The sequence below is a fragment of the Apiospora kogelbergensis genome (assembly GCF_038363985.1).
Source record: "Apiospora kogelbergensis strain CBS 113332 chromosome Unknown utg000001l_segment0_segment0, whole genome shotgun sequence".
NCBI classification, from domain to species: domain Eukaryota; kingdom Fungi; phylum Ascomycota; class Sordariomycetes; order Amphisphaeriales; family Apiosporaceae; genus Apiospora; species Apiospora kogelbergensis.
This window is the reverse complement of record NW_027117418.1, coordinates 7,251,668-7,275,106: the sequence shown is the minus strand read 5'-3', so window position 1 is coordinate 7,275,106 and position 23,439 is coordinate 7,251,668. Positions and strand designations below refer to the sequence as shown.

The 23,439-nt window shown below is 51.6% G+C and overlaps 6 protein-coding genes across 6 annotated transcripts; 2 read left to right on the top strand and 4 right to left on the bottom strand.

Moving 5' to 3' along the window:
* Positions 1–581: 581 nt before the first annotated feature.
* On the top strand, positions 582–1,756 carry PG998_002346 (uncharacterized protein; the record flags this gene model as incomplete). Its single annotated transcript, XM_066869164.1, has 2 exons — positions 582–665; positions 728–1,756. 2 exons carry the CDS (start codon positions 582–584, stop codon positions 1,754–1,756), a joined length of 1,113 nt encoding a protein of 370 aa, XP_066737579.1.
* Positions 1,757–5,105: 3,349 nt separating this feature from the next.
* On the bottom strand, positions 5,106–6,510 carry PG998_002345 (Alpha/Beta hydrolase protein; the record flags this gene model as incomplete). Its single annotated transcript, XM_066869163.1, has 6 exons — positions 5,106–5,305; positions 5,391–5,658; positions 5,724–5,801; positions 5,877–5,934; positions 5,990–6,083; positions 6,153–6,510. The coding sequence occupies 6 exons, from the start codon at positions 6,508–6,510 to the stop codon at positions 5,106–5,108; spliced, it is 1,056 nt and encodes a 351-aa protein (XP_066737578.1).
* Positions 6,511–6,825: 315 nt separating this feature from the next.
* Positions 6,826–7,262, bottom strand: PG998_002344 (uncharacterized protein; the record flags this gene model as incomplete). The annotated part of the gene is made up of 2 exons (XM_066869162.1): positions 6,826–6,985; positions 7,051–7,262. The coding sequence occupies 2 exons, from the start codon at positions 7,260–7,262 to the stop codon at positions 6,826–6,828; spliced, it is 372 nt and encodes a 123-aa protein (XP_066737577.1).
* Positions 7,263–8,597: 1,335 nt separating this feature from the next.
* PG998_002343 (uncharacterized protein) lies at positions 8,598–10,109 on the bottom strand (the record flags this gene model as incomplete). The annotated part of the gene is made up of 1 exon (XM_066869161.1): positions 8,598–10,109. The coding sequence occupies one exon, from the start codon at positions 10,107–10,109 to the stop codon at positions 8,598–8,600; it is 1,512 nt and encodes a 503-aa protein (XP_066737576.1).
* Positions 10,110–11,144: 1,035 nt separating this feature from the next.
* Positions 11,145–12,424, top strand: PG998_002342 (Acyl-CoA N-acyltransferases (Nat); the record flags this gene model as incomplete). The annotated part of the gene is made up of 4 exons (XM_066869160.1): positions 11,145–11,381; positions 11,573–11,883; positions 11,994–12,105; positions 12,290–12,424. The coding sequence occupies 4 exons, from the start codon at positions 11,145–11,147 to the stop codon at positions 12,422–12,424; spliced, it is 795 nt and encodes a 264-aa protein (XP_066737575.1).
* A 4,654-nt stretch (positions 12,425–17,078) lies between these two features.
* Positions 17,079–17,383, bottom strand: PG998_002341 (uncharacterized protein; the record flags this gene model as incomplete). The annotated part of the gene is made up of 2 exons (XM_066869159.1): positions 17,079–17,191; positions 17,248–17,383. The coding sequence occupies 2 exons, from the start codon at positions 17,381–17,383 to the stop codon at positions 17,079–17,081; spliced, it is 249 nt and encodes an 82-aa protein (XP_066737574.1).
* Positions 17,384–23,439: the final 6,056 nt, after the last annotated feature.

Below are 23,439 nucleotides of genomic sequence, written 5' to 3'. Positions count from 1 at the left end.
AGTCCCTCTTTGTATATATAGAATTCGTCCCTTGAGCCAGTCCACCCTTTCACACCTCCTTTGATCCCTTTCTTCTCACAGAATATTCTTCTACTCTCAGATCAATCGCCAATACCAGAACTTTACTAGAAGTCTCTGTCATCAACGCTGGACCAAACATCCTAAGCACCCAATCGACAATCCAAAACAACTCGCATGCATACGGTCTTCTCGCCTCGCCACTCAAATCAAACACGGCCTACCGTTCTGTTAACTTGAGCAATCAACGCGGCCAAACACCCACGTTACCTGTCGACCAAGCTGCCAAGACCGAAGCATAATTCTTCTACTTCCCAGGCAGTCTGGTAACATATCGAAATAGAAATATACTTCTTCTATCTTGTGGTGTGGTGTCTCCAAGTCATACTTTCTGTACCCCGCCCCCTTGAAGCGAGCCAATCGCCGCAAGCACGTCTACACGAGAGCGACATATCGCCTCGACCTCTTCCTTCTCACTGCCATTGATTGTGCCGTGTGAACCAACCTACCAATCTTAATACCAAACTGCGTTCAAGGCATCGCCGTCGCCACCTTTCAACTAAATGCCTAAGCGATCTTTTGACAGCTCAGCTGCTGCGAGCAACATGCCTACTGACAAGCGAGTGCCGCCTGCAAAGGCCCTGAAGGTAAGCCTTTACTCCGCATTGTCACCCGTGAAGCCTAGATTGCTGACTATTTATGATCACAGACTGAGCGATCTCACGAGGAGAACCAAGAGCGAGCTTACATCGCTGCGTCGAGACGTGCTGACCGCAGTCTGGAGGCTCGTGTGCAATCAGCACGCATGGCGTCCGAGATTCATCGCCGTCGAACCGGCCGAGGACTGAAGGTCACCGAAGAGATCGTCGTTAAGGAGGAGATGTACGAAGAGGAAGAGGATGATCTGCCCCGCCAATACAAATACTTGACAGCTCATCTCCAGACGAACTCGCCGGCTATGAACCACCGAGTCAATGCCTATATCACGACACAGGCCGCTATGGCTACCATGGCCCGCTACAACGAAGTGAACAAGTTGTTCAGCGAGTCTTTCCCCAGTGCCAACGCGTACCAGCAGCAGCTCAATCAATCTATGTACATGAGCCCGCTTATGAACAATGGGGCTGCGCAGTTCTCGCCTACGTCTCCTACCCAAACCCCTACTCCGGCAAACCATGGAGATCAGTATGAGAACATGACCCGGCGCCCCTCGACTGCAAGCACCCACACATCAGTGGTTAATGCTGTCTCGTCGCCCCCCGCACTATCGCCTGTTTCTGGAGCCACGGACACTTCCGAGTCTCGAAGCACCCCGTTCCAGACACCCGTTCAAGCTTTCCCGCCGCTCGATCCTCAGATTCAGCAATCTAGCTCGTCCATCTTCACATCGGAGCTTCCCAATGAAGTTAAGATGATGGCCAACATCGACATGAATGACCCAATGGCGTCGCACTTCTTCGGAGGTCAGAACCCATCAACCTTTCAGCTTTTCGGTCAATCTCCCGGTGATGAGCTCAAGCTTGACACTCTGAACGCTGCCCAGCTGAGTGATGTTCAAAGTGGGCCTGGGTCACCTCAACAGTCGCTCAACTACGGCCCCGATTCGGCTCTGTATTCCCCCATGGATCCTTTCAATGGTCTCGATGGCGATTTCGACTTCAGTCGGATGGGCACACCCGGCGCTGGCATGAATGACGGTGTCTGGGAAAGCTTTGTGGACTTTGGATCGGAGCAGTAACGAATGCACGCACCAACTGCAACGAACCGTCTTCGACTCGAAACGTCCATCACGCACACCATCGCGTGATGCTTTTTTCGACCTGGTCTTTCAAAAGTCTTTTTTTTTTTTTTGTTGTTTTTTCTGCTTTTTTAATTATTATGATACCACGCATAGCGACCTATTATGGTTTGATTTCGTTGTATTGATCAGCCCGACATGGGCTGACCAGATGGCAATCGCGTAGCACCTGGGGTGGAATCGCACGGCGTACGGCACATTTGCATTTTATTGTCTTGCTCGCTACGACAACGATACTTTCGAGATCCATTTTCTCGCCCAGCGCGAGTCTTCGTTTGCTCTGAAGGAGTCTCGCATTTTCTTTACCTGTTCTCAGTGCACCTACCATTGGTCACACACCTGGCAGCACGCATATCCGTTGCTTGCTATTTTCCTACTTGTGGCACTTTGCCTAATGCTTCGAATTACTCGATTTGGACGATGCCGACGAAGCGTATCATTACGCTATCACCACACCACTCAAAACACCCACGATGCTCGAATATTACGAGACACGCTTGAATGTTATTAGACATGCATCAGCGATCGGAAGAGGTGGATACTCACGAGATGTTTTTTTGAAGCTCGGAGATCCTCTCATATAAGTCTGGCGATTTTAGTCGCCAGCACCCAAGGGGGGCAACCTCCTTGTACAGTTGCCTGCAGCACCTGAAATATGGCTGCATGGCTTTGGGCAGGACGTGGAAAAGAGGCTGATTAGGTTATCAGATGCCAGCTGCGTTGAGCGGGCGCAAGGCGTGTCACTGTACATGAGTTGGGCAGTTGGGGTTTGACGCTCTCTTGTCATGTGCGACTTGGAATTTGAAATGACTCTTTATCGCATCCCAAATGAGGAGAACTGCCACAGGCATATATGGATGGTTTATGAATTGCTGCTCGTTGCCAAGGCCTTCCGACTGCCAATGGTTTTCAGACTGCAAGGAACTATTGTATACTGCAGATAAAAATCTAGTAAAATACACAAAATGGCAAAATCTCGATGCTCTCATGACGGTGATGCGACATCGGTGCTTCTGTGACCCATTCAGTTTTCTAGATGAAGCTATGTACTGATGTCCAAGACTCTTTTGGCTGATCTCACATGGCGTTCTTAGCAAGACCTTTACCAAGGGCCGACAGCTTCCATGGGGCGATGCCAATTATGTAACAAAGCCCTGGGGCTGTTCTCTGAACTGCCGCGGCAATGGCAGCTAGGTGCAGACTGGCATTTCAACCAGCTTAATCACGAACTCTAGAGCTCGAGCGACTTGCCGCTTGCTCTTTATCTACGAGTGTAGGCTTTGACGATTATTCCATCCGCTTATCCTGTGTTGCTTGCTTCTTCTCGGCCCTCGTTCCTTTTAACTTCTTCATCTTCCTTTCCTCTTCCTTTCGCCCTTTCTTCCCCATTCCATTTTCTTTAGTCCGTCCGAAACCTGGAGATCGCATGATACGACGTCGAACTCGCTCGAAAAGAAGCATACGAGCTGAACCTTTGGAAAGTTTATATGGTAAAAGTCCCAAACTCTGAACTGTGGGGGACGCATGGAAAGTAAGGAAAGCGAGGGGCGCAGGACAAATACATACTCATTGATTGGTTAGTTGGTTTTCACCCTTTCGTCTCATGTGTGGTAATCGAACCTGTAGAAATACATATGTCAAAAGAATTGCACACAGTAAACTAAACAGTAGCCCCATGCGACTGCGAAAGTGTCTAAGCCGCCGAAACGAGAAGACGCATTTAGGGGTCTGGGGGTTAACTATTTTAAGCTCGGTGCCAGCATAATTGAGGGGATAGATTTATGCATGTGTGAACTCTTTTCCTACCTCCTTTCGGCTTCCATCTCCTACTCCAGTCTGAGATCGTCTGATGTACTATTAGGAGAGAACTATCTTAAGTTTGCGCAGATGCAATCATCTTGCCGAGGAGAGTGGGGAGTTTTGCGCTCGCGGCATTGGGGATAACCTCAAGGAGGTGAGCGAGCGAGACCTCATAGCGCCAGGAGTAAAAGGGGTCTGAGTGAAAATAATGTTGCAGATGGTCCTACCCATTAGATAACAACATGTCCAGAAAGAAAAGGGGGAAGGGTGGAGAGGCTGGTCCCTGGCCTTCGTAATTTACTCCCTCGGAGCCTGCTAATCATTTGTGATTCAGGTTTGCACGGAAAGGAAACTTCCTGCTCAGCCTCATAAAACACGCGCCGTCCCATCGCGCTATAAGCAATACATAGAAAGATCTATCTATGTGTGTCTAGAGTATCAAATGATAAAGCGAAGAGCCTCGATCGATCGTAGCTGTGGCCTCGAGATACCGCGATCGTGGTGATTTCATAAGAAAAGGCTAGACCAAGTCGGTCGTGTGTACTTGCCTCTTTTGATCTGCTGGTAGGGCAAAAGGGCGAAGAGCAGACGCAGTTGTGATACAGATCACGCGTCTTCATCAGCCGGCTTTACAGGGGCTCGGGTGGTTGTTCTTCTTCTCTTGGACATCTGGTAGCTTTGGTTACCGGGAGGCGACTTTGCCACAGTGAATTTATCATTAATAACGAAACACTAATGTGTACAACCACTGCTAAATAGGACCACCTATAGCCTTATCCACTCCAGGCAACTCGACGGGTTGTTGTGGGAGATCTTGTCAGAACGGAGTGAGCCGCAAGCTCTAATAGTGGCGTACCCTCTGTCTCAAGGCCGCGTTGCTGATGAGGCTTCTTCTCCCACGTCTCAACTATCGTGGAACTTTTGATTGCCCGTGAGATGGGGAGATGTCGCCGGTGTTGGTATCGCTGCTATGCTGACTAAAGGGCGAGGCGGTAAGGTGACAACCCACGGCACCGGCCCGCATCCCGGTCCAGTGACCACAGGGCTTCTGCGCAGGGGTAGACAATATAAGCATTCCCAGCCAACTGTCTATGTCTAGCCAATCAGGTGAGGGAGAAAGTCCATCCCGCGGTTGGTGTCACCAAAGCCCGTGTATCCATGTCCTTTTCGCTTTCCCGGCGCAGATGGAAGTAGGGCGGCTCATTGCAGGCTAGGCCGTTCCCTTCCTGTACGATGAAGGAGCTCGCACTGGCGTTGTCTTTCGTCTTCTCTTGGGAGGCTATTTTCCTCGACTGTTTGAGAAAGAGTAAAATGGAATTTGTTAGTTTGAAATATCGTCTTGGAAGAATGACGCGTTTTCTTATTACGTGGACCACAGGTCAGGACAAGAAATACTCTTCAACGTAGGGAATATCTTAAACAGCCTGCTCACTTACAGTAAGGGTTGAGCTACTCAACTTAAGCCATCTTGAATGATCTCCAACATCAACTAGTGCGTATGTTTATCCAGAAAGTAGTTGTATCTCTTATAGAACTCCTGTGTGTCCGACAGCGTTGGAACGGCTGAGGCGAAGCAGTGCGGTAGACCAGGGTACGCATGAACCTCAACATCCACGCCCGCCGCCCCGAGTGCTTCGGCGTACGCCAGGGCGTCGTCGCGAAGCACGTCGTTTCCGCCGCATTGTATGACTACGATGTGTTTGGTTGGTTAGTGCTAGGTCCTTGGTCTAGTTTAACGAACGAAAGGGGATAATAGGATAACGATATAGCTTACGTGCGGGAGGAAGGTCCCGGTGCGAGTCCGCTAGCAACGGCCAGTGATCCCTGGCATCCGGTGAGCTTGTGTCTGGAACGTAGGCGTCGAGGAAACATTCGTCTCGGATAAGATCGAAGACGCTGGCTTCGGCATTCTGGATATAGCTCCCGAACTCGTAGCGGTCCTTCGGGAACAGTTTGGGATGGCACGTTTGAGGGAAATGTAAGACTTGGGCCACGATGCCAGCAATCCCCTGGTCTCTGGCCTCAATAGTCAGTGCAGCGGCCTGATCAGTTTCCCGTGTCAGCAACCTCACAGGACAATACACGCTTCCGGGGTTCTTGAACTTACAAGGTTGGCGCCTGCGCTGCTGCCTGCTACAATGATCTTGTCTGGGCTGACCCCAAGTTTCGTGGCGTTTGTTTTGCTCTATAGGGACTTAGTTCTTAGATACTATACTCTGCTGTTTCTGATCGGTTATGCTCATCTTGACAGGTCGCTTACCCAAAGTAGCGCGTCGAGGCTATCGTGCAACGCTTGCGGAGCAGGGTGTTCGGGTGCTCTGTTCTTGTGTAAGCAGAAGTCGCTGCTCAGCTCCCGTGGTAATCAAAACGTACAGCCGATAGTCGACGCTAACAACAACAATATTTGGGTGAGTGGCTGCATAGACGTTCTCTGCACCATCTGTTTCATGGCCTCCCACGCACCAGCCTGCAGTTAACAGCGAGTATTAGTTGGAATTTCTGCTCCAAGGATGAAGACGAGCCAATGGAAACCCACCTCCGCCGTGCATTCGCAGCATCAATGCAGCCTCCTTCTGCACCTTGGGTGACTTGTACACCTTCAGCTCGATCATGTGACCGTCGCGCGCGGGGAACTGCAGGAACTCGGTCACAACGTCTCGGGCTCGGTCCGGCCCGCCTGGTGGCATGGAGGCGTCGACGCCCAGGCCTACCTGGCGGAACTCATGAAAGTCGGGCAAGGCCCAAACTTGGTCGAACATGGCGTCGATGGCGGGCTGGACGAGTGCATACTCCTCATGGGGCTGTGTGAGGTGGCCGTGCTTGGGCAAGGGCTTGAAGTCGGCATCTAGGTCGACGTAGTCCGGTTTGGACTTGAGGATCAGAGGAAGCGGCATTCTGTGCCTTTATAACTTCATGTAACAAACTATTGATGGTCTTCAGTTGTTTAGATGACCGCATGGCGGATTTGGGGGTGCGTTCTGACACTTATTATACATGTTTCGATCGCTTACCAGACCACGCCCTGGAAAGTTGGAGTGCAATCATGCTGCTTTCACTATGAATCATCTCACGCCGCTAACCAGTTTGGGCGACATGCTGCATGAGGGTGGGCAGGCTAACATAACAGTCTGTGGAACCATGGGAGCATTTACGTCAAGTAATGGAGAGATGAGAAACAAGGTATGTTGCTTGTGTCCTGTCCTATTGCTCTAGTCTTGGTAATTCACAATCTCCTCCACCGTCGGCATGTCTTCGTCTCCGAAGACGAACAACTCGAGGTTGTTGTAGAATACCTTAGTAATCACGGCCTCGGCGAGTTTGTCGTATGGAATCATCTCTCTGGGTGCCATGGATCTCATCAGTGCCTCGCTATAAGTCGGTTAGCAAAGTCCTGTTTGTGTATTCGATGGATGTGTGGATGGAGGATAACGTACATTTGTGTGCGCAGCTCAGCGTCGACTGCGCTTAGAATAGTGGCTTTGGCGCCGTCGTCCAACAGCGTGTACGCCGTTGCTTGGAGTCTGGCCCTGGCACTGACTTCGGCCTTGAGGCGTTTCGAATACAGCCTCTGCGGATAAAAGGGCAGGTCGGCGCTCGTTTGGGGGCGATCTTCCTGCCCGCCACTCTCATTTCCTTGGGATGCCATGTTCCTTGAATGCCTACAAAGGCACACAGCTTGTCAGTCACAGGATACACCGTATCATCAGATAAGCTGTGGGAATCTTACCGTATAAAGAATGGTCTTTTCGACAGAGGAGTTCTGGTGGGTTTGAGTCCAGATGAGTGTTGTGTGGAATCAGAGCGGTATGCTGATGAAAGATCAGAGACAATGTGTTTGGTGAGGTAGGAGAAACGAGTTATGGTATGGCTGGATTCACTGGTCATTTTAAAAACAGTAAACAATGCAACAAGAATGGATTAGAAGTGTAGTGATAATCAGGTCACTTCGTACTCACGCCTAAGTCACGTATAAAATTCTTCAATTATTCTTATTATTCTTATTATTTATCTACTGACGTTTATATAAGAGGAGAATAAGATGTAAGGTGCACACTACGAGCTGGCAATTATATATCCTCAACCATCCTCTTGGACGTTCTTGGACGTTTGCTTGCAGGAGACTCACGCGTATCAGTGAGCCATATGTTACTCACACGTTGCTCTCAACTAGAAGCAGCAGTTTTCTCCCGCCCCTTATTTGTGTCACCTGTACTGCGAAGAGGAATTATTTGGTATCGTCGGCGTTGTCGTCGGCTTGGCTGCCGCCCGTGTCGGAAGAAGGCCGCTTAGAACTCCACTTCCCCAGACTAGCATCCCCCATCCCCCGATGTCGCCGCCTCCGCACCCTCGGCGGCGCTTTGGGTCTCGCTGTTTCCGGAACGGTACTGAACAGTGTTGTCGAGCCGGCTGCGCAGCATTGTTGCTGACGTTCAGCAGCTGGCTTCGTCAGCAAATGCCTTGACCAACTTAGGTCTGGCCGACACGCAGAGCGGCGAGGTCCTGGACGCGTTTATGCACGGAATCCGCGTTGTTTTCATCTTCTACGCGCCTATAATTGGCGTCTGTGCACTGGGCGCGCTCTTCGTCAAAGATCATGGCGTTGCTGAGAAGGATGCAAGTACGTCTTTGAGAGTTGAGAAGGGCCGTTAATGGTGGCGAGCCGGTGTGAGAAAGTTCTTTGTGTCAGGCGCCATCACATAATACTTGAGATAGTTGAACCGACACTTCAGGGACGGGGTTATCAATTTTCATTTAATATTTATGCTTTCTATCCTTATCATTTTCTTGGTTTAGTTCAGGGGAAACAGAAGGAAATAAACAAATAAACAAAAACTTGGCGCTCGAAACAAGAAACAAAAACATGACGCTAGAATCTCGAGAACTCACTCACCTCTCGAGAACTTACTCACCACTCGAGAACCTACTCACTTATCGAGAACTTTACTCACCTTTCGAGAACGCTACTCAGCTCTTGAGTTCTTTAATTACCCAATGGGTACGTGTTCACATCGACAGGGTAAAGCTCACCAGCCGTGGCAAACCACATCGCAGCCTGGATGATGCTTTCATAGGCACGATAGTGCTCGGCATTCAAGGGTGCGTAGAGGATTACCAGGTACTCCGGGACGGGACGGCGGTTGCGCTCGACATACCAATGCCAAAGCTTCCAGCTCGGGGTGGCAATGGCCAGCGGGTGACGCTCGCCCCAGCCTGCCTCGATGACAGTGCGCACGTCCTCAGGGTGCAGGACGATGTGCATTGAGCCGTCGAGCCGGTGCGGGTGTGCGATCTCGCCGCCAAACTCCCAGTCACCACCTTTGGCGTCCCGACCGAGGGGAGTGCCATCGGGGACCACTTTGCGTAGCGCCTGAAGGTGGCCCTCGAGGAAGGACGTGGCGATGCGGACGTGTTTCGGGTTCGCATTGGCTTGATCGCGCAACATCTGGCTCAGGCGGAAGAAGGTCGAGGGTGACGCTTTCTGGTCGACCTGTCGCTGCGGAGCTACACCCATGACGGTAGGGCGCAGGCCCTCACGCTGTGGGAGGTTGTAGAGTCGGCCACGGTACGGGTCCATGAAAGGAGGGACGCGAGGCGGCTGGAGGACATCGAGCCGGGCTTGGTGTTTGAGACGCGAAACACGGAGCCAGCCTCTGAAGGTGGTCGGGGTGCCGCCGCGGCCCAGGTCGACGTAGGCGTCGTATGCGCCGGAGATCATCCTGTAGGTGAGGTAAACGACCAAGAGGAAGAGAACAGGGAGCAAAACGGCGTGGAAGAAACGGGACTGGAGAAATACCGCGTCAAAGATCTGGTAGAGCATTGAGAAAAGTACCGAGATGTTGTCCCACGACCCTTCAAACCAAATCTCCGTCATCAACGCCCAGAGTGTGGCGAGAAGACTGCCAATGGTGATGAAGAGTGACTCGAGGTGGGGTGATGCGGGTATCAGTGACCAGATCGACGGGGTAAAAAGAGCCAGGAGAAGGACCGACAAGGATTTCTGGGGACGGGAAGACGTGGATCTCACCAGTGTGACCAAGGACGCAGCCACGACGACGACTTGGAACAAGGTTGTCAGCATCATCATAGTGTCTGCAGCAGGAACGGCATTCGAAATACCATTGGAAACGGTCTCGAAAATGTCACCGGGGATAGCACTTGGAGTGGCATCCGGGATGACGTCCGGGATGACGTTCGAGATGACATCCTGGACGGCACTTGAAGTGACATCCGGGACGACATCCGAGATGACGTTCGAGATGACATCCGGGACGGCACTTGAAATGACATCCGGGACGGCACTTGAAGTGACATCCGGGACGACATCCGAGATGACATCCGGGATGGCCATGGTGTCTGGAGATGGAGCGGCACTCGAGATGCTTTCCGAGACAGCCTCGAAGATACCACTGGTCTCGGCACTTGAAGTGACGTCCGGGACAGGATTTGGGATGCGGGGAGCAACCCTGAAGAGTCTCTTAAACTTGGTGTACATACTGTTTGTCAAGAATGTAGGGGATTTCAGTGATGTCGAGTTTGTTGGTTCAGGGTTGTTCATGTTCGGAAACCGGTGTGGTGAGGAGGGAAAGAGAACTGAGAAGGTCGGACGACTGAGTCCTTATATACTTGAAGATGATCGAGCCGTGAAACAGTCACTGCCCATTCCAAGCATTGTTGTTTCGAAACAATGGCTTAGATAGAGCTATCTAGTCTTTCACACATCTCGCATGTGTCGAATAAGGGCTCTTTGTCGTGTCTTGTAACAAGGACGATTGTTTAGTATCATTGACAAGCATAGTTCCGAGCGGCCGTAGTCGACAAAGGTTTGAGGTCGAGGAGGATGCGGTTAAGATGCCCAGCATCAAACCAGCAATCGACATCGAGGTGTGCCGTCTTATACTTGGCTGTTGTTGACTATCTTTGACTTCTTATTAGTTCAAGCCTTGTGGGGCACAGCATGTCAGATTGACAATTCGATAGGCCTTGAACTTGTAAGTCATGGTCTCTTGAGACCTTCCGGTACATCCCACACCATGATACAGTTACGACCTTATAGAGCGTTGTAGTCTTGATGGGCACCGTGGCCGGACCGGTGGCGGGTGCTAAGCCAGAGAGCTCAAGCGCCAAAAGGAGCGGGCAAGGTAGGCTGTCCATGGCCTCCATGTTTGCCAGAGCCGAGGAAAGGGAAGTCAGGGGTACAAACGAATCACGTAGCTTGCGGCCATCATCTTAGTCGGCTTGTCCCCAACGTGTGCTTACCGGCTTGATGCCGAGCCGAAAGCCGAGCCCCGTTTTTCAGCACCGGGACTAGCTACAAAGGTCTCTTTCAAATGAGTCACGTAAACAATCCTTGTAACCTCCACTTGAGTCATCACAAGCATATTCAAACCTCATCCCTATACCTCTATCACCTACGACTATACCCTATCGCTGCAGGCTCCAACTTCCTTTTCGAAAGCAATTGTCTTGGCGCTAATCCTATAGTGTTCTTGGCCTTTCTATAGCCTATCGTCCCTCCTAACGCGCTGCTATGGAGTCGTCTGGGGCTGCTGTCCTAACTCCCGACGTGACGGGCGCTGCCGCCCAGGGGAGGGGCGCATCACCGGCTGGTGAGAAGCCCGCCATCATTCTCGTGCCGTGGGACCCGGACGCCCCGGACCACGTCGAGCGTATGCGGCTGCAGCGCGTGGCCTGCGGCTGGAAACAGGACAGCGCCGAGACCTGGCGACCGCTGCAGCGGGAAGGGAAGATAGGGTTGCATTGGATAGTGAGTTGGATCTTGCTTGATTTGGTTTTCTCGCTATGTTCCCGGTTTGGCTCCGAGTTCGGTCTTTCTGTGCAGATCTTTGGTAGCAACACAGGGGGACAGTGTTCAAGCTTACGCCGGCTATGATGGCACCCGCACCCTAACTGTCCCTCGCTGATGCATAAGGGCTAACACCAAATCCCTCCATCTAGGTTCTTTCACCTTCTCACCCAGAAACCGCATCCCGCGTTGCGGCTCACAAGTCCCAATTCCCAGACGAGGCCGCGCCGTTGCGCGATACGTGCCGCAGCATCCTCGGCCGGGGACACACGGTGTCCCCAGAAGTAGCAGACGACAGCTGCTTGTTTGTGCCCGTGGGCCACATCTCGCTCGACGGCTGGCACGCCGACCCCTCCCTCCATACATCGGCCGCCGACGGCGTCTACTCGCTCACGACCTTCTACGTGTCCAGGGCGATGCAGGGCGTGGGGATTGGCGGTGCGGCTGTGGCCGAGTGTGAGCGGTGAGTTTGACGTTTCCTTTTTGAAGGTTCTCTTTATGTTTGCTCGACAATGCCTCTTCCGTTTCCCAGTCATGCTATCAAGTGACTTATGTATCTTTCGAAATAAACAGAATGGCAGTGCACGACTTCGGCGCCAAAATGATGACGCTTGACACCATATCCAACGAGGACGTCACGGTCGATAGCCCACGACGCATTGCTTTAAAGCGCCCGATACTCAAGGTGAGCTACAGCCTAAGTCTTAAGTATCCTTACAAATTACCGCGTTCGCCCCTTTTCCCCTTAGATATCACGAAGCTGTTCTATGAATAGAAGCAGTACGCAATGAACCGGACATTTGTCGCGCAAAAGCGCTAGCTTATTGTTACAAAATTTTTAAATCTGCGTTGATACTTACAAGTTGCAGGTCACGAACCAAGATTGGTACGTGAGGCGCGGCTACGAAGTTTACCAAAGGCGGCCCAACGCCTGGTTCGACACGGACGCAGCGGGCAAGGAGTGGTGGTGCACGGCGGTGTGTCTCCGGAAGACCCTCGTCTGATTGGAAGGGTCATTCGGGGAGCTAAACCTTTGCTCTCTCTTTCCTGTCCCTCTATTTGGCTACATAATAGAACCGTTGTCCGTGTGGGGGCTAGTGGCGAAGAAAGGGGGGTATGGGGTCATGTTGACATTCCACGACTTCCATCCCGTGTCGTCCGTTGAACAGCAACACAGCCTGCAGGATTTCTTGGCCATTCTTCTAGATTGGAACCTAAACATATGTCGTTGGATGTTTCTGGCATGTGCTGGCTAAGGGGCGACAGGGCGTGGGTCGTAGAGCAGAGGTGGAGGAAGACGGAGCAAAGCCGTATGGATGGATTCATACAGGCGTCAGCTGCGGCGCTCGCGGTGCCTCCAGTGAAATCCAACGAATACACATGATCCCAGCCTGCTGCGTAATGTAATGTCCCGAACGCTTGGCCACCTATCGGCTCATTCTCCGTGCCAAGTCCCCGAAGGAGGTTAAGAAAAGAAAAAAAGGGGGAGTTAGTTGGCATTGTGGTGCTGAACCAGATCTCTTTAATTCCGCAAGTTTGTGTAGCATTGCGTGTGCTGCACAACCGACAACGCCCTTTTTCGACAACCTTGAAGGTTTCAATATGCTTAATACGGCCTCCATGTTCGTTTTTTGTCTCAGCCTGCCTCGGGGAGAGGGCCCAAGGTCAGCGTCAGCGTCAGCATCGGCGTCAGCCTCAGCGCCGACATATTTCCACGGCCTTGTTCATCCCGCCAGCGGAGCTATTGCACCGGATTTATATGTATGTGTTACCAGAAAGGGTAATTACGTTTCACAGCCTGATTGCCAATGGCATATGCTAGACGTGTTTATGAGGTTGGACTAGGTTATAATATCCTTTTCCTTTATCAATGTGTTTGTCAGAGTTTACGTGTCAGCAAACTTTTGATGGGTTTTGCAAATCGCAATTACATAACTTACCTTTCCCATCACACCGGCTTCCTCAGAGACAACAACTACGAGCTCTGATTCGTAATTAGATCATCCTTTCCCCCTGCACCTTTTCGGATTCTTTGCTTTTGTCTTTTGCTCTCGTACTCAATCTGTAAAATAAAGTGAAACACCGCAGCAGCACGCCCTATAAGGCGACAGGGTAACGTTGCCAGTTGCACATAACAATATGAACTGAACTGAGCACAAGATCGTCCCGTACAGGGCTTAGTTTGCCCTGAGATGGGGTGGGCGTTTGTTTCTCTGACTCTGCTCTGCGTCCGGATCAGCATGTCTGAGAGTCGTTGCTGCTGTAACACAGCAAGTCCAAAGTCATTGGTGGTAGCCTGGCGTGTGCCTAGTAAGCAGTGCAAAACCACATCCCCCTTGTCTCAGGAGTCTGACTACCATGCACCAATAGTGGAGCGCAAAGGTGTCTCACTGCTCATAATAAGCTTTCTTCACGTTCGGATATGCCCGACAGATCAACAGGCCCCCTTGCCTAGCCCAGATTATGTGATAGCCAGATGTCCCGAGGACATACGTAAACCGCTGCCAGATCAGGGGGAGTAGCTCCTAAATCCACAATGCGCCAAACCATGACATTCTTCGTCCGAGGTCATTCGGATGGTGAGCCGCATGTCATGCTGTGTCGCCATTGCCCCTGGCGATTTATGTACCGTTACCCTAACTGTATGTTGTTAGACTGTGGCGCTTGTCATCGGAAGTTTGTCGACCGAGACGAGACAACACACAGCGCCACCACGAGGAATGACGCGAGTAGAGTCAGAGCCAAAAGGACATGACGACACAGTATTGTTTTCAGCCAATTTTCTTCAGCACACGTGAGAGCCTTTGTTGTCTCGCCTTGAATTTGTCCGTGCAAGTACAGCATGTTTCGTCTTCATCACCCCGATGTACATATAGTCACTGAATCAAAGAGAAAAAAGCAACCTTAGCCTCCTGCGAATGGTAACTCCAGATTTGGGACCCCTGTCTCCCCGGATTGCAACAGAAGATATGATTGGGTTGCACCGAAGTGTAGATGGATGTACCCTCTTCACCTGGAAACGAAAAAGAGCCAGTGGGAGAGGCTGGAAATTCTCCGACGCAACAGCCACCTTCTTTTACCTACTACCCTTTTCATGATTTCTCTTATGAACCCCGCAATCTTGATATAGCACAACAAGAAACAGCGCCCAGGGGCAGGCAAAGAATGAAATGGCTTGCTGCCGAGCGACCGATTAGGCAATTCGCTCTTGGAGCCTGGTACCGCATGTGGCGGTCATCTGAAACCATCGGCTTCTGTCGTCACTGTGAGATAAGGCAGCGGGTGACTGAAAGCGAGATTGAAGGCTGGCAACATGTTGGCGTTGACAAACAGCCAAGTGGCTGATCGCAGAATATCCCAATACTTGGATTGGCTTTCCGCATTTCGTTCTATTGAGCTTATGAGATTGGAGTCTGTGATTTGTTCACTCCCTCCTTAGAGAGACGCAGGACAAGCAATGCATCGTCGGTCTCGCTACGATTTGCCGGCGGCGCGCATTTTGTGGTTATTAATCATTCCATATGATTTCCTCCTTGCGCATAGTTGGGCATTTCATTACAGAGGTAACGGCGTCCCGCTGGTCATGCCATGCCCGTCGGATCTGGACAGAAGAGTCGGCAATGGGCCCAGCTCGGATGAAACCCTAGGATGAGTTAAGCATATCATGTTGGGCTATCTTGTATCCACGTAGTCCCGTGCCGTGAAACTTGCAGAAGAGTTATTCGCGGGAAATCGGGTGGCGTTCGTCCCATTCCATTGGGACCGGCAAAGACTGCTTGCTGCACATGGCGCACACTCAATCCATAAAAGGTCGAGAGTTGACAGTCCAAGACTATGCGTGATTCTCATTTTAGGGAACGACGTGACCGTTATAGACTGAGAATTAGCCTCGAAGGTTTCATAGCATGAGTTTGGGGGTCAAGGTGTCATGCGGTATCGCCATCGAACTGAGCCATGGCCTCGTAAATGGCGTGTACATTGAAGTCACTCGATACAACAAGGTCAAATTTGAGTTGCCGACCTTGTGCTAATTGCAGATTTGGTAGGTAGATCTTCGATAGAGTTCGAAGCTAGATACCGTGGGGCTGGCACAGCAGCATGCAGCCAAAAGACACGGACAAGCGTGTGCAGGCGACTAACCAGACTATTGAGCCAGAGAACATTCCTTGGACAAACTCTGACGCTTAGTCTAGTTAGTCCCTGGCCGAAAGCATCAATCCCACCCGATATGCAGAAAGGGCTTTCCAGCCCAAGGCCGTGGCTGACCGCGCATGACTATTGTATGTACCTGGCAGTTGCTCAAGATCGCGATTAACTCTGTAGATCTGGGGTTCTCAAGCGTAAAGTGTGAATAAGCAGGGAAGCAAGCAGCTAGCTTCACGAGGCGGGGAACATGCAAAAGCTTCTAGTCGTATCGTCCCATTCATGTGCACTGTTGGCCCGTGTTGATGGATATGGGAAGCTATCTGGACAACGTGCAAACCTATCAGACGGTAGACATTGGTCGACAGCCTTAACCGTTGGAAAACTTCCTAAAGCGGTGAAGGAATCGCGGGGATGAACCCTGTCGATAAGCGTGATAGAGGGTAGATATCGCAAGGATAGAAACTTGGTCGTAGCTCACGTCATTAGTTTTAGCGAAGTCAGGGTCCCTCAACGATATTCTTAGCACTCTGTGTGCTGGGAGTCACCGGGTAAAGACAAGCCCAATCAAGGCTGGGAAAGCCCAGTGATGCAGCCCTCACCAAGCGGGAGATCAGCAAGAGCGCGAAATATCCCGGTGTCGGCAATCGGATTCACGGCGACATTGCCACCATGCGTGTGTAGCCCGGCCAAGAGCCCGGGTCCGCCAGCAGACGCGGACAAGGCGTGCGCGTACAGACCAAGTGTCGTAACTTGCGAAGAGGACGATCATCGCGGCGTCTCCGGTATTTCTCGTTGATTCGTAACCGCTGCAACAATATTCGTAACTTTCAATCACATGGACAAATGTAGTCGTAACCTCGATGGTCATCTTGCCCAATTGTGGACACCAAGCTCATCCTTCCCATATCGTATCTTCATCTGCCAATCCATTTTGGGACGTAGGAAGCGCCTGGAGAAATGTGATACGGGTCCGAGATGGGCATTCAATGCTGTGTGCTGAAAGCCTAGAACCGGATTTTCATCGGAACTAGAGTAGACAGCGCGGCGGACTAGAGGTTTAGACAAGTGCACGCAAGGCCCGACGGAGAGAGGCTGGACGGCGGTACTGGTCAAGCTGTGCTGGTTGGGTCTTGACGACGCTGACGTTAGTCAACCGGTGTTGGAATCCACAGCGGGAGCTTTAAAGGGTATCTTTGGAGTCAATCGCACAGACGCGGTGAGGGATCAAGGATCACCCCCGACCAAGATCGCATCACGCTGCCCGCCGCCGCGATCCAATGCAACGGAATGCACGCCAGCATTGAGAGACGCAAACTTGAAGATAGTCGAGGTGCTGCCTGCGTATCATACCGAGGCGGTAGATGGTGTTGTGAGAAATCAACCGAAGTACTCAGCTCAAGCGCACGGGCTTGTCGCGGTGAGCAGTGCCTGAGTGAGCTGAGCTGAGCTGAGGATGGATAGCTGGATAGGTATGGACGGACTCCTCAGCAGCGTTCAGATTCGGCGACGCTGCTAACCAATATGGCTAGAGTGTCCGCTCCACCCTCCAACGAAAGCGACAGGAGCTAATCTGAGATATTGCTGACGAAAGACCCCAGCGGTGAGGCTAAGTTTCGGTGGGTTAGCTGCCGTTCATGTTTAGCTAAGTTACTACGCTGTAGGTGTGTTATTAGGCGCATACCTATATGTACACGGCCGTGGACTGGTAGCTGGGAAGGGCATTGGCCCAGCACACGACCTCCGTTGGCGAGCATAATGCAGCCGTGAGCAAACTGGGAAACAGCACGGCGATCTCCAGAGAATGATGTGTTCGCCATGTTGACTTCAAGGTGAAACGCTTTCCCACCGACGCGCAGCCTGCAAAGAGGGAGAGAAGGAAAGAAACCAGAACCGTCTGTCTGCAAGGTGGGTAGGATGAAGATATTGTGGGCGAAAAGGGAATATGACTAAAGTATGCAACGATGTGTATCTCGAAGCGAAGAGGATGGATTCTAGGGATTCCAGGAAGAGTCTTACATGATGCATACTACTCCAGCAGTCTGCCTAGCTGTGACGTGACCCGTGGTGCCGCATCGGTTTTGGCAAGTGCAGTATCGAGGAATGAGGCATGAGGTTCGGCCAAGTGAAAGCGGGTCGGTGGACGTCTAAGACAGCCGAAGACTGTGACCTCGAATAGTGGGGTGTTCCTTCCACTTACAGCCAGAGGTCGCATCTCGACTGAAGCGACACAACACGACACGGCCATGCAAGCCCGACAGTTCCAGCAGCTCTAACAGGTATGCAACCAAACGGATGTCTATGCCCTACCGACAACCGGCAAGCTATTCCATGGCCTGGGTGCATTCCTCAAGGCGCGTTCAATTTCAAATAAACAGGACTTCGAGACATGACAACCGTTGTTTGAACAACATCGGTTCCGGGATGGGGAAAAATCGTGAGAGGAGGGGTATAGAGGGGCAACCGCTAGGTACTGTAAAGTACTGCCTTAGCTCGGCCACTACTCCTGCATGTACCTACCATTGGAAAATCCCCATCTGTCCGCCTAGTCAACCAGGAGGATATCGTCCAGACCAGACTGCCATCTTAATTCACTGTACTATATGGTAGCAGCAGCAGGCAGGCGGGCATATGTAGACCAGTGGATGCACTGCTTAAGTTATGCAATATAAAAAAAGCAGGCAAAGCTAGCTATACCGACTTCATCCATCAACTTCATTGGGTGCGATGCCGCAGATCTGAAATCATCAGCTCGGCCGAGTGCTAAGGGCGACCGTCAGCTCTCCGTCACCTAATGTACAGTCATCTTCGCCAGTAGCCAGTAGCCATTAGCCCCTTCGCAAATGCCCAGTGGCCAGCTATGTAAAAGCCGTGAAACATGATCCTGCAGGTGAGTTATGGGCGTGACAGCACTGCGGAAGCCAATAGGAGCTAGTCCTACATACCGCGGGACGTGGTCTCAGATAGTACCCCGAGATACACATACACATCGCTGCTTGCGACTTCGCCCGGGCCTGTGCCGTGTTTGATTAAGGGAAAAGGGCTTTGATGAAGAACCGATCTTTTCTGATGCCGGGCGTTGGGGATTGTCGCTGATCTTCAACCTTCACCTCTACCCACCCATGCACCATGTGCATAGACCGGCATGGTACAGGTGGGTCTTCGTGGATCTTCGTGAGAAGTCTCCATCCCACTACTATACGACATGAGGAGGCATCGGTGATTCGGCGCCGTGCTGGTTGGGCTCCTCTGCTGTTGACATGTCTGTACAGTATGCGTATCTGCGCTGCGCATGTAGGCATGTCGTGTCGGAGATGGAGGTTTGCGGGTCGACTTGGAGGTATTGTGAAGCTTAAAGTGTGTCGTACCCGCATTATGCCCATGTGTCAAGCACACACTGAACGAAGGGATTTTTTTTTCCCTATTTTTTTCCCTTTGGCACAGGAGGATTGTCTCGCTTGCTCTGTTTTGGGCGAAGTGGGAAAACCTACACGACATCAACCTCTGCTGTCGCACGAATATCTTTTATCTCCTCGTACGGGCGAGCGTCCCTGTGATCTGGAGTATTGCCAGTGTGGAATCTTGGCCTGTCCGTAGCCGTGGTATTGCACGAAAACCCCAGATTATTTCTTCTCTTTACCATGCTTGCGAGCTCGCAAGCTCGCATGATATCTGTCTCTGGCTTTCCTGATTGGGCAAACCGCGTTTCTGCCGAGCCACCCCAACGCAAATCCATCAATCAAGGTCTCCTCCTCGTTACTCGCTAGCCGGGTTGAGAGGTCAGTCTTAGACATACAGATTTTTTGCTGTTTCGAATACTCTACTGCAGATTATGTAGGGCCTGCCCATAACTGCTCCAATTTGCCGTCCAGGTTGGCGAGTCAAAGGGGAGGGGTCCCTTTACGGGGGTGATTGGCTCGCATTCACAGCAATGACGCCATGGCGCAGAGTAAGTCGTACGGTTTGGCCTCGTATGTAACTTCTTCATACGGAGTATGCCAACCTCCATCAAGGGCATAGAGACTGCTACAGACAGACTGGAAGACTGGGAGACAGACAGAGTGCGGAGATGTTGGTCAGTTTCTGGTCGGTGTTTGGCCGATCCTGAAGCCAGCCTTTGGACACTAGCGCACGCCCTAAGGAAGCACTACTAGGGGGTTACACAGCTTGTCCCAGGAGGTACAGAGGTGCATCCCTCGTAGCTGATTCACTGATTGATCAATCACGCTCCCTATTGATAAGATAGCCGTGACTAGCTGCTATGTTTTGCAGTAGTCCTCATCATGTTCTTTCTCTCCCTTTATATCTGCTTGGATATTCACATACTGTGCTGGCCCTCAAATCTATTCTTGCATCCGGTCCAGTTCGACACTGGTAGTGCGAAATGAAGCTCCTTGCAAGAGGTGGGGAGGAGAAATGGACTCAATCCTCAATCCCGAAGATGCTTGCCTAAGCCCCCTCGCAAATTCTGGGGTCTGTCATTATAGGCCCTGGGAAAGCTCCGAGGGCCGAGTCTTAGTATTCTGCTCGTGCACATCTCATTTCCGTGGGTTGGACCAGGTAGGGAAGCTCGGCTGAGCAACCGTAGCATTGCAAGAGAAGAAGATGGTTGTTGCTGTAACGTGCCCTCTACTTTCCTCACCTGGCCTGGCCTTCCACCTCTCTCTCCTTAGCCTTGCATGCCGAGAGTGTCTGCCCCGACTTGAGTGTGTTTTCATTGGCCCGGGTCCATTGGCACACTGTTGGCTACGTACCGAGCAGCGTCGCACTGTGAGAGCAACGTCCAGAGAGAAAAAAGTGTGTATTACCCGGAAGATTGTCGAGATCTATCTCCTCTACTGGCGATGCTACATCATACGCAACGGCAACGTGGGGGTTCTTTTACGTGTTGGCGCAAAAGAGCAAAACAGAGGCCGCCACACGACTCCTGGGTCCATGGGTAGCCGGCAACATGACGCCTGAAGGTATCTCCAGCTCCATACATGGCTTGTTGGGAAATCCTTCATTTCCATTTAGTTCGGATGTAAGTTGGGGTTAATGGCAACAAGAAGGTGAAGTCGGATAATGTGTCTGTTTGTCTTGGAGCGAGGCAAGCCCCCATGGCGGCCATCTCCAAGGGGTTTGGGTTATCGTTTGTGCTGGAATAATCTCAACTCGAGTCAAGCGATGCATACAACTTTGTGATACAGTCCACTCATCGCATTCGATAGGTTGGCAGCGTGAAACACTCGCGATATGTTTGCTGGTTAGCTGGCAGGACTTTCCCATGTTGGCCGTCGGGTACCGGGTGAATCTGCAGCCGATATAGGCAGCAGGTACTTCATGAACCCATGTTTTGGTGCCAGCAATCCAACATTCGAGATATCTGCACAGTCCTACCTACGTGGCGCCAGGAACCCCGTCGTAATGAGTCGTTTTCCTCGAGGTCAACGGTCACGATGGCCTGCTAGTCATGCATCTCTGCCCTACTTTCTTTTCTGCCCCTGGATATGGATTTCTCTCTTTCAACCGACATCCATCCATGCATAGTGCTAGAGAGTTAGTGTTACGCGTCCAGGATAATGCAAGAATAGGTAAGCAGATAAGACATGGGTTTCTATCATCGGTATCTTGTTTTCAGCACTGGGAAAAGAAGAATAGCGCCCCCGCCTTGGGGTGCGATGCGATGTGATGTGATGGCGAGTGTGTCGTCTGCGCGTTGCTACTGCAATACAGCACTGTACATCTGCCAGACCTATCAAAAACGGATGACGGCGGGAAGATTAGCGCAGGGTCCATGTTCCATCCCATTTGCAGCCCCCTTTCAGGCCCCCGTTGTTAATGAGCAGGGAAGGGATGCGCCCGCAAGGTCAGTGCCAGCCCTGTAAAAGAAACGGGCGCCTGTACAGAACGAAAAGAAGCCTGTGCTTGAGCTTGCTAGGTGCTGGCGCTGGATCGAAACCTCCTGCCTCCCACCAGCTCGAGAGCCTAATTTGGTTCCCGTTTTACGTACCGGCGTCCTAGGTTCCTTGCTGTTTGCCCATGACAATGATCAAATCCGTCCCCCCAGATGGGATACCTGCAGTACACACCCAATATTAGAATTCAGACAAAGACATCAATACCCTAACCAGACGTATGGGGTGGCACGGCACAGACAGCACGCCTTTTCAATACGTTCAACAACAGGATTGGGTGGTTACTTTCTTTTAATGACGACGGCGTTTAGGCGCACCGCCATCGAAAAAAACCACTCGTCGGCATCGGCCCTGTTGACCATCTTAGCCGCAGAAAAATTGCCAGCACTCCCCGCACTCTGGGCAGATCAATCAACCCATCGTAACGAACTACTCACTAACTCGAAGGCACCAGCACGGACGCAGACGCACGCACGTAGCCAACAGACGAGACCTTCTCAACCTCTAAATATAGGGTTGACTCTCGCATTATTGAAATAGTAGATGATGATGGTCAATGTGTGTTCACGCTGCTCTGTATTGTGTACGTCGTGGCTGGCGACGGCCATGGCCAACCGCATACGTCTATCGTGGGAAGTCCCGTTTCCTCTGCCTGCATGCTTCCTCGTCGCTTGTTAGGGTTGGTCAATGGGGGCACAACAACCTTGAGGATGCAGCCATGCATGATGCTTCCTAGCAAACTGCAGGACCGGCTTTTCATGCCACTTGCCAGCCAAGGCATCAACGAGAGAGAGAGAGTCGCATCTGTCATCTGCTTTGGGCACCCCTGATACCTATCAGATAAGCACCCTTGAGCTTAACGTCGGTGGCGAAGGCTTATTCGCCCATTGGTGATGTCGGGTCTGCATTGTCGTTTGCTTACGGGCTCGGGCCGAGGCCTCGAGAGACATGTATAAAGCAGTATGGCATGGGGACTGTGACTGTTCCGCATCAGCCTTCATTACTTAATCTCGTTGAGCATTCCTGGTTCGAGGACGCCACAAAGTGACATGATACGAGCCTGCATGGTCGCACGGCAGCCTCCAAAGGGCCTGCAGTCAGCAGAGTACGAGGGACGAGCATTGGGTGCCGGCGCAGTGACATCAGTTCAGCCACGCGGGGAAAATAGAGCGCTACCAACCAACCCTCCTAGGTAGGCATGCATAACATGTAAATGACCCCTCCGGTGCGATTCCGACTTGGTACTGTACGCTGCTGCAGCCACTACAACGGCTCGAATTTAGGCTTGACCCGTATTCACCTGGGCGGCGTTGCCAAATATGCAGCGCTCACCCCCATCCACCCATCCATCCGCCTATCCCACCATCACCAATTTTTTTTTTCCTACTTTCCAGACAAGCGAGAGAAAAGGGCTGGCAGCACAAATGCAATGCAAACAACCCCTCTGCCAGGGTCGGGGCAGCGAGGGTCTTTGTCCGATCAAATCAACGGTTGCAGCCCACCACATATGCTCATCTCCCATGAGCCCAATGTCTTAAAATTAAATGGGCATTGCCGGAGCGGTCTATCCAGATTGTCGTTGTTTGCCGGAGCCGGAGATACGATTCTGATAATGATTAAACCATGATATGATACACTGCGCCTGCAGCGACAAGGACGAGGGTGGACAAAGAAACTGACGGGTGGCGTATGATTCGCGACTGATAGCTCTTACAAAACCTCGTTTTGCTTGCTCTTCATCCCCGAACAGCGAATGGTCGAAAACACACCCGGCGACGGCGAAGCCATTCATTCACCGAGAACTCGGCGACTTGCAGCGAGTCAGAAGTGGCTCACACCAAAACCTGAAGCCATGTTGTCGATCGATGGCCTTTTCGAGTTCTCTCTCCCAACTTTATATGTTGTATTGCTTACTACTTACGACACCGCTTACACAGCGTTTTGGGGAGCGCACCCACCTCCAGGGACAGCCATCAGCA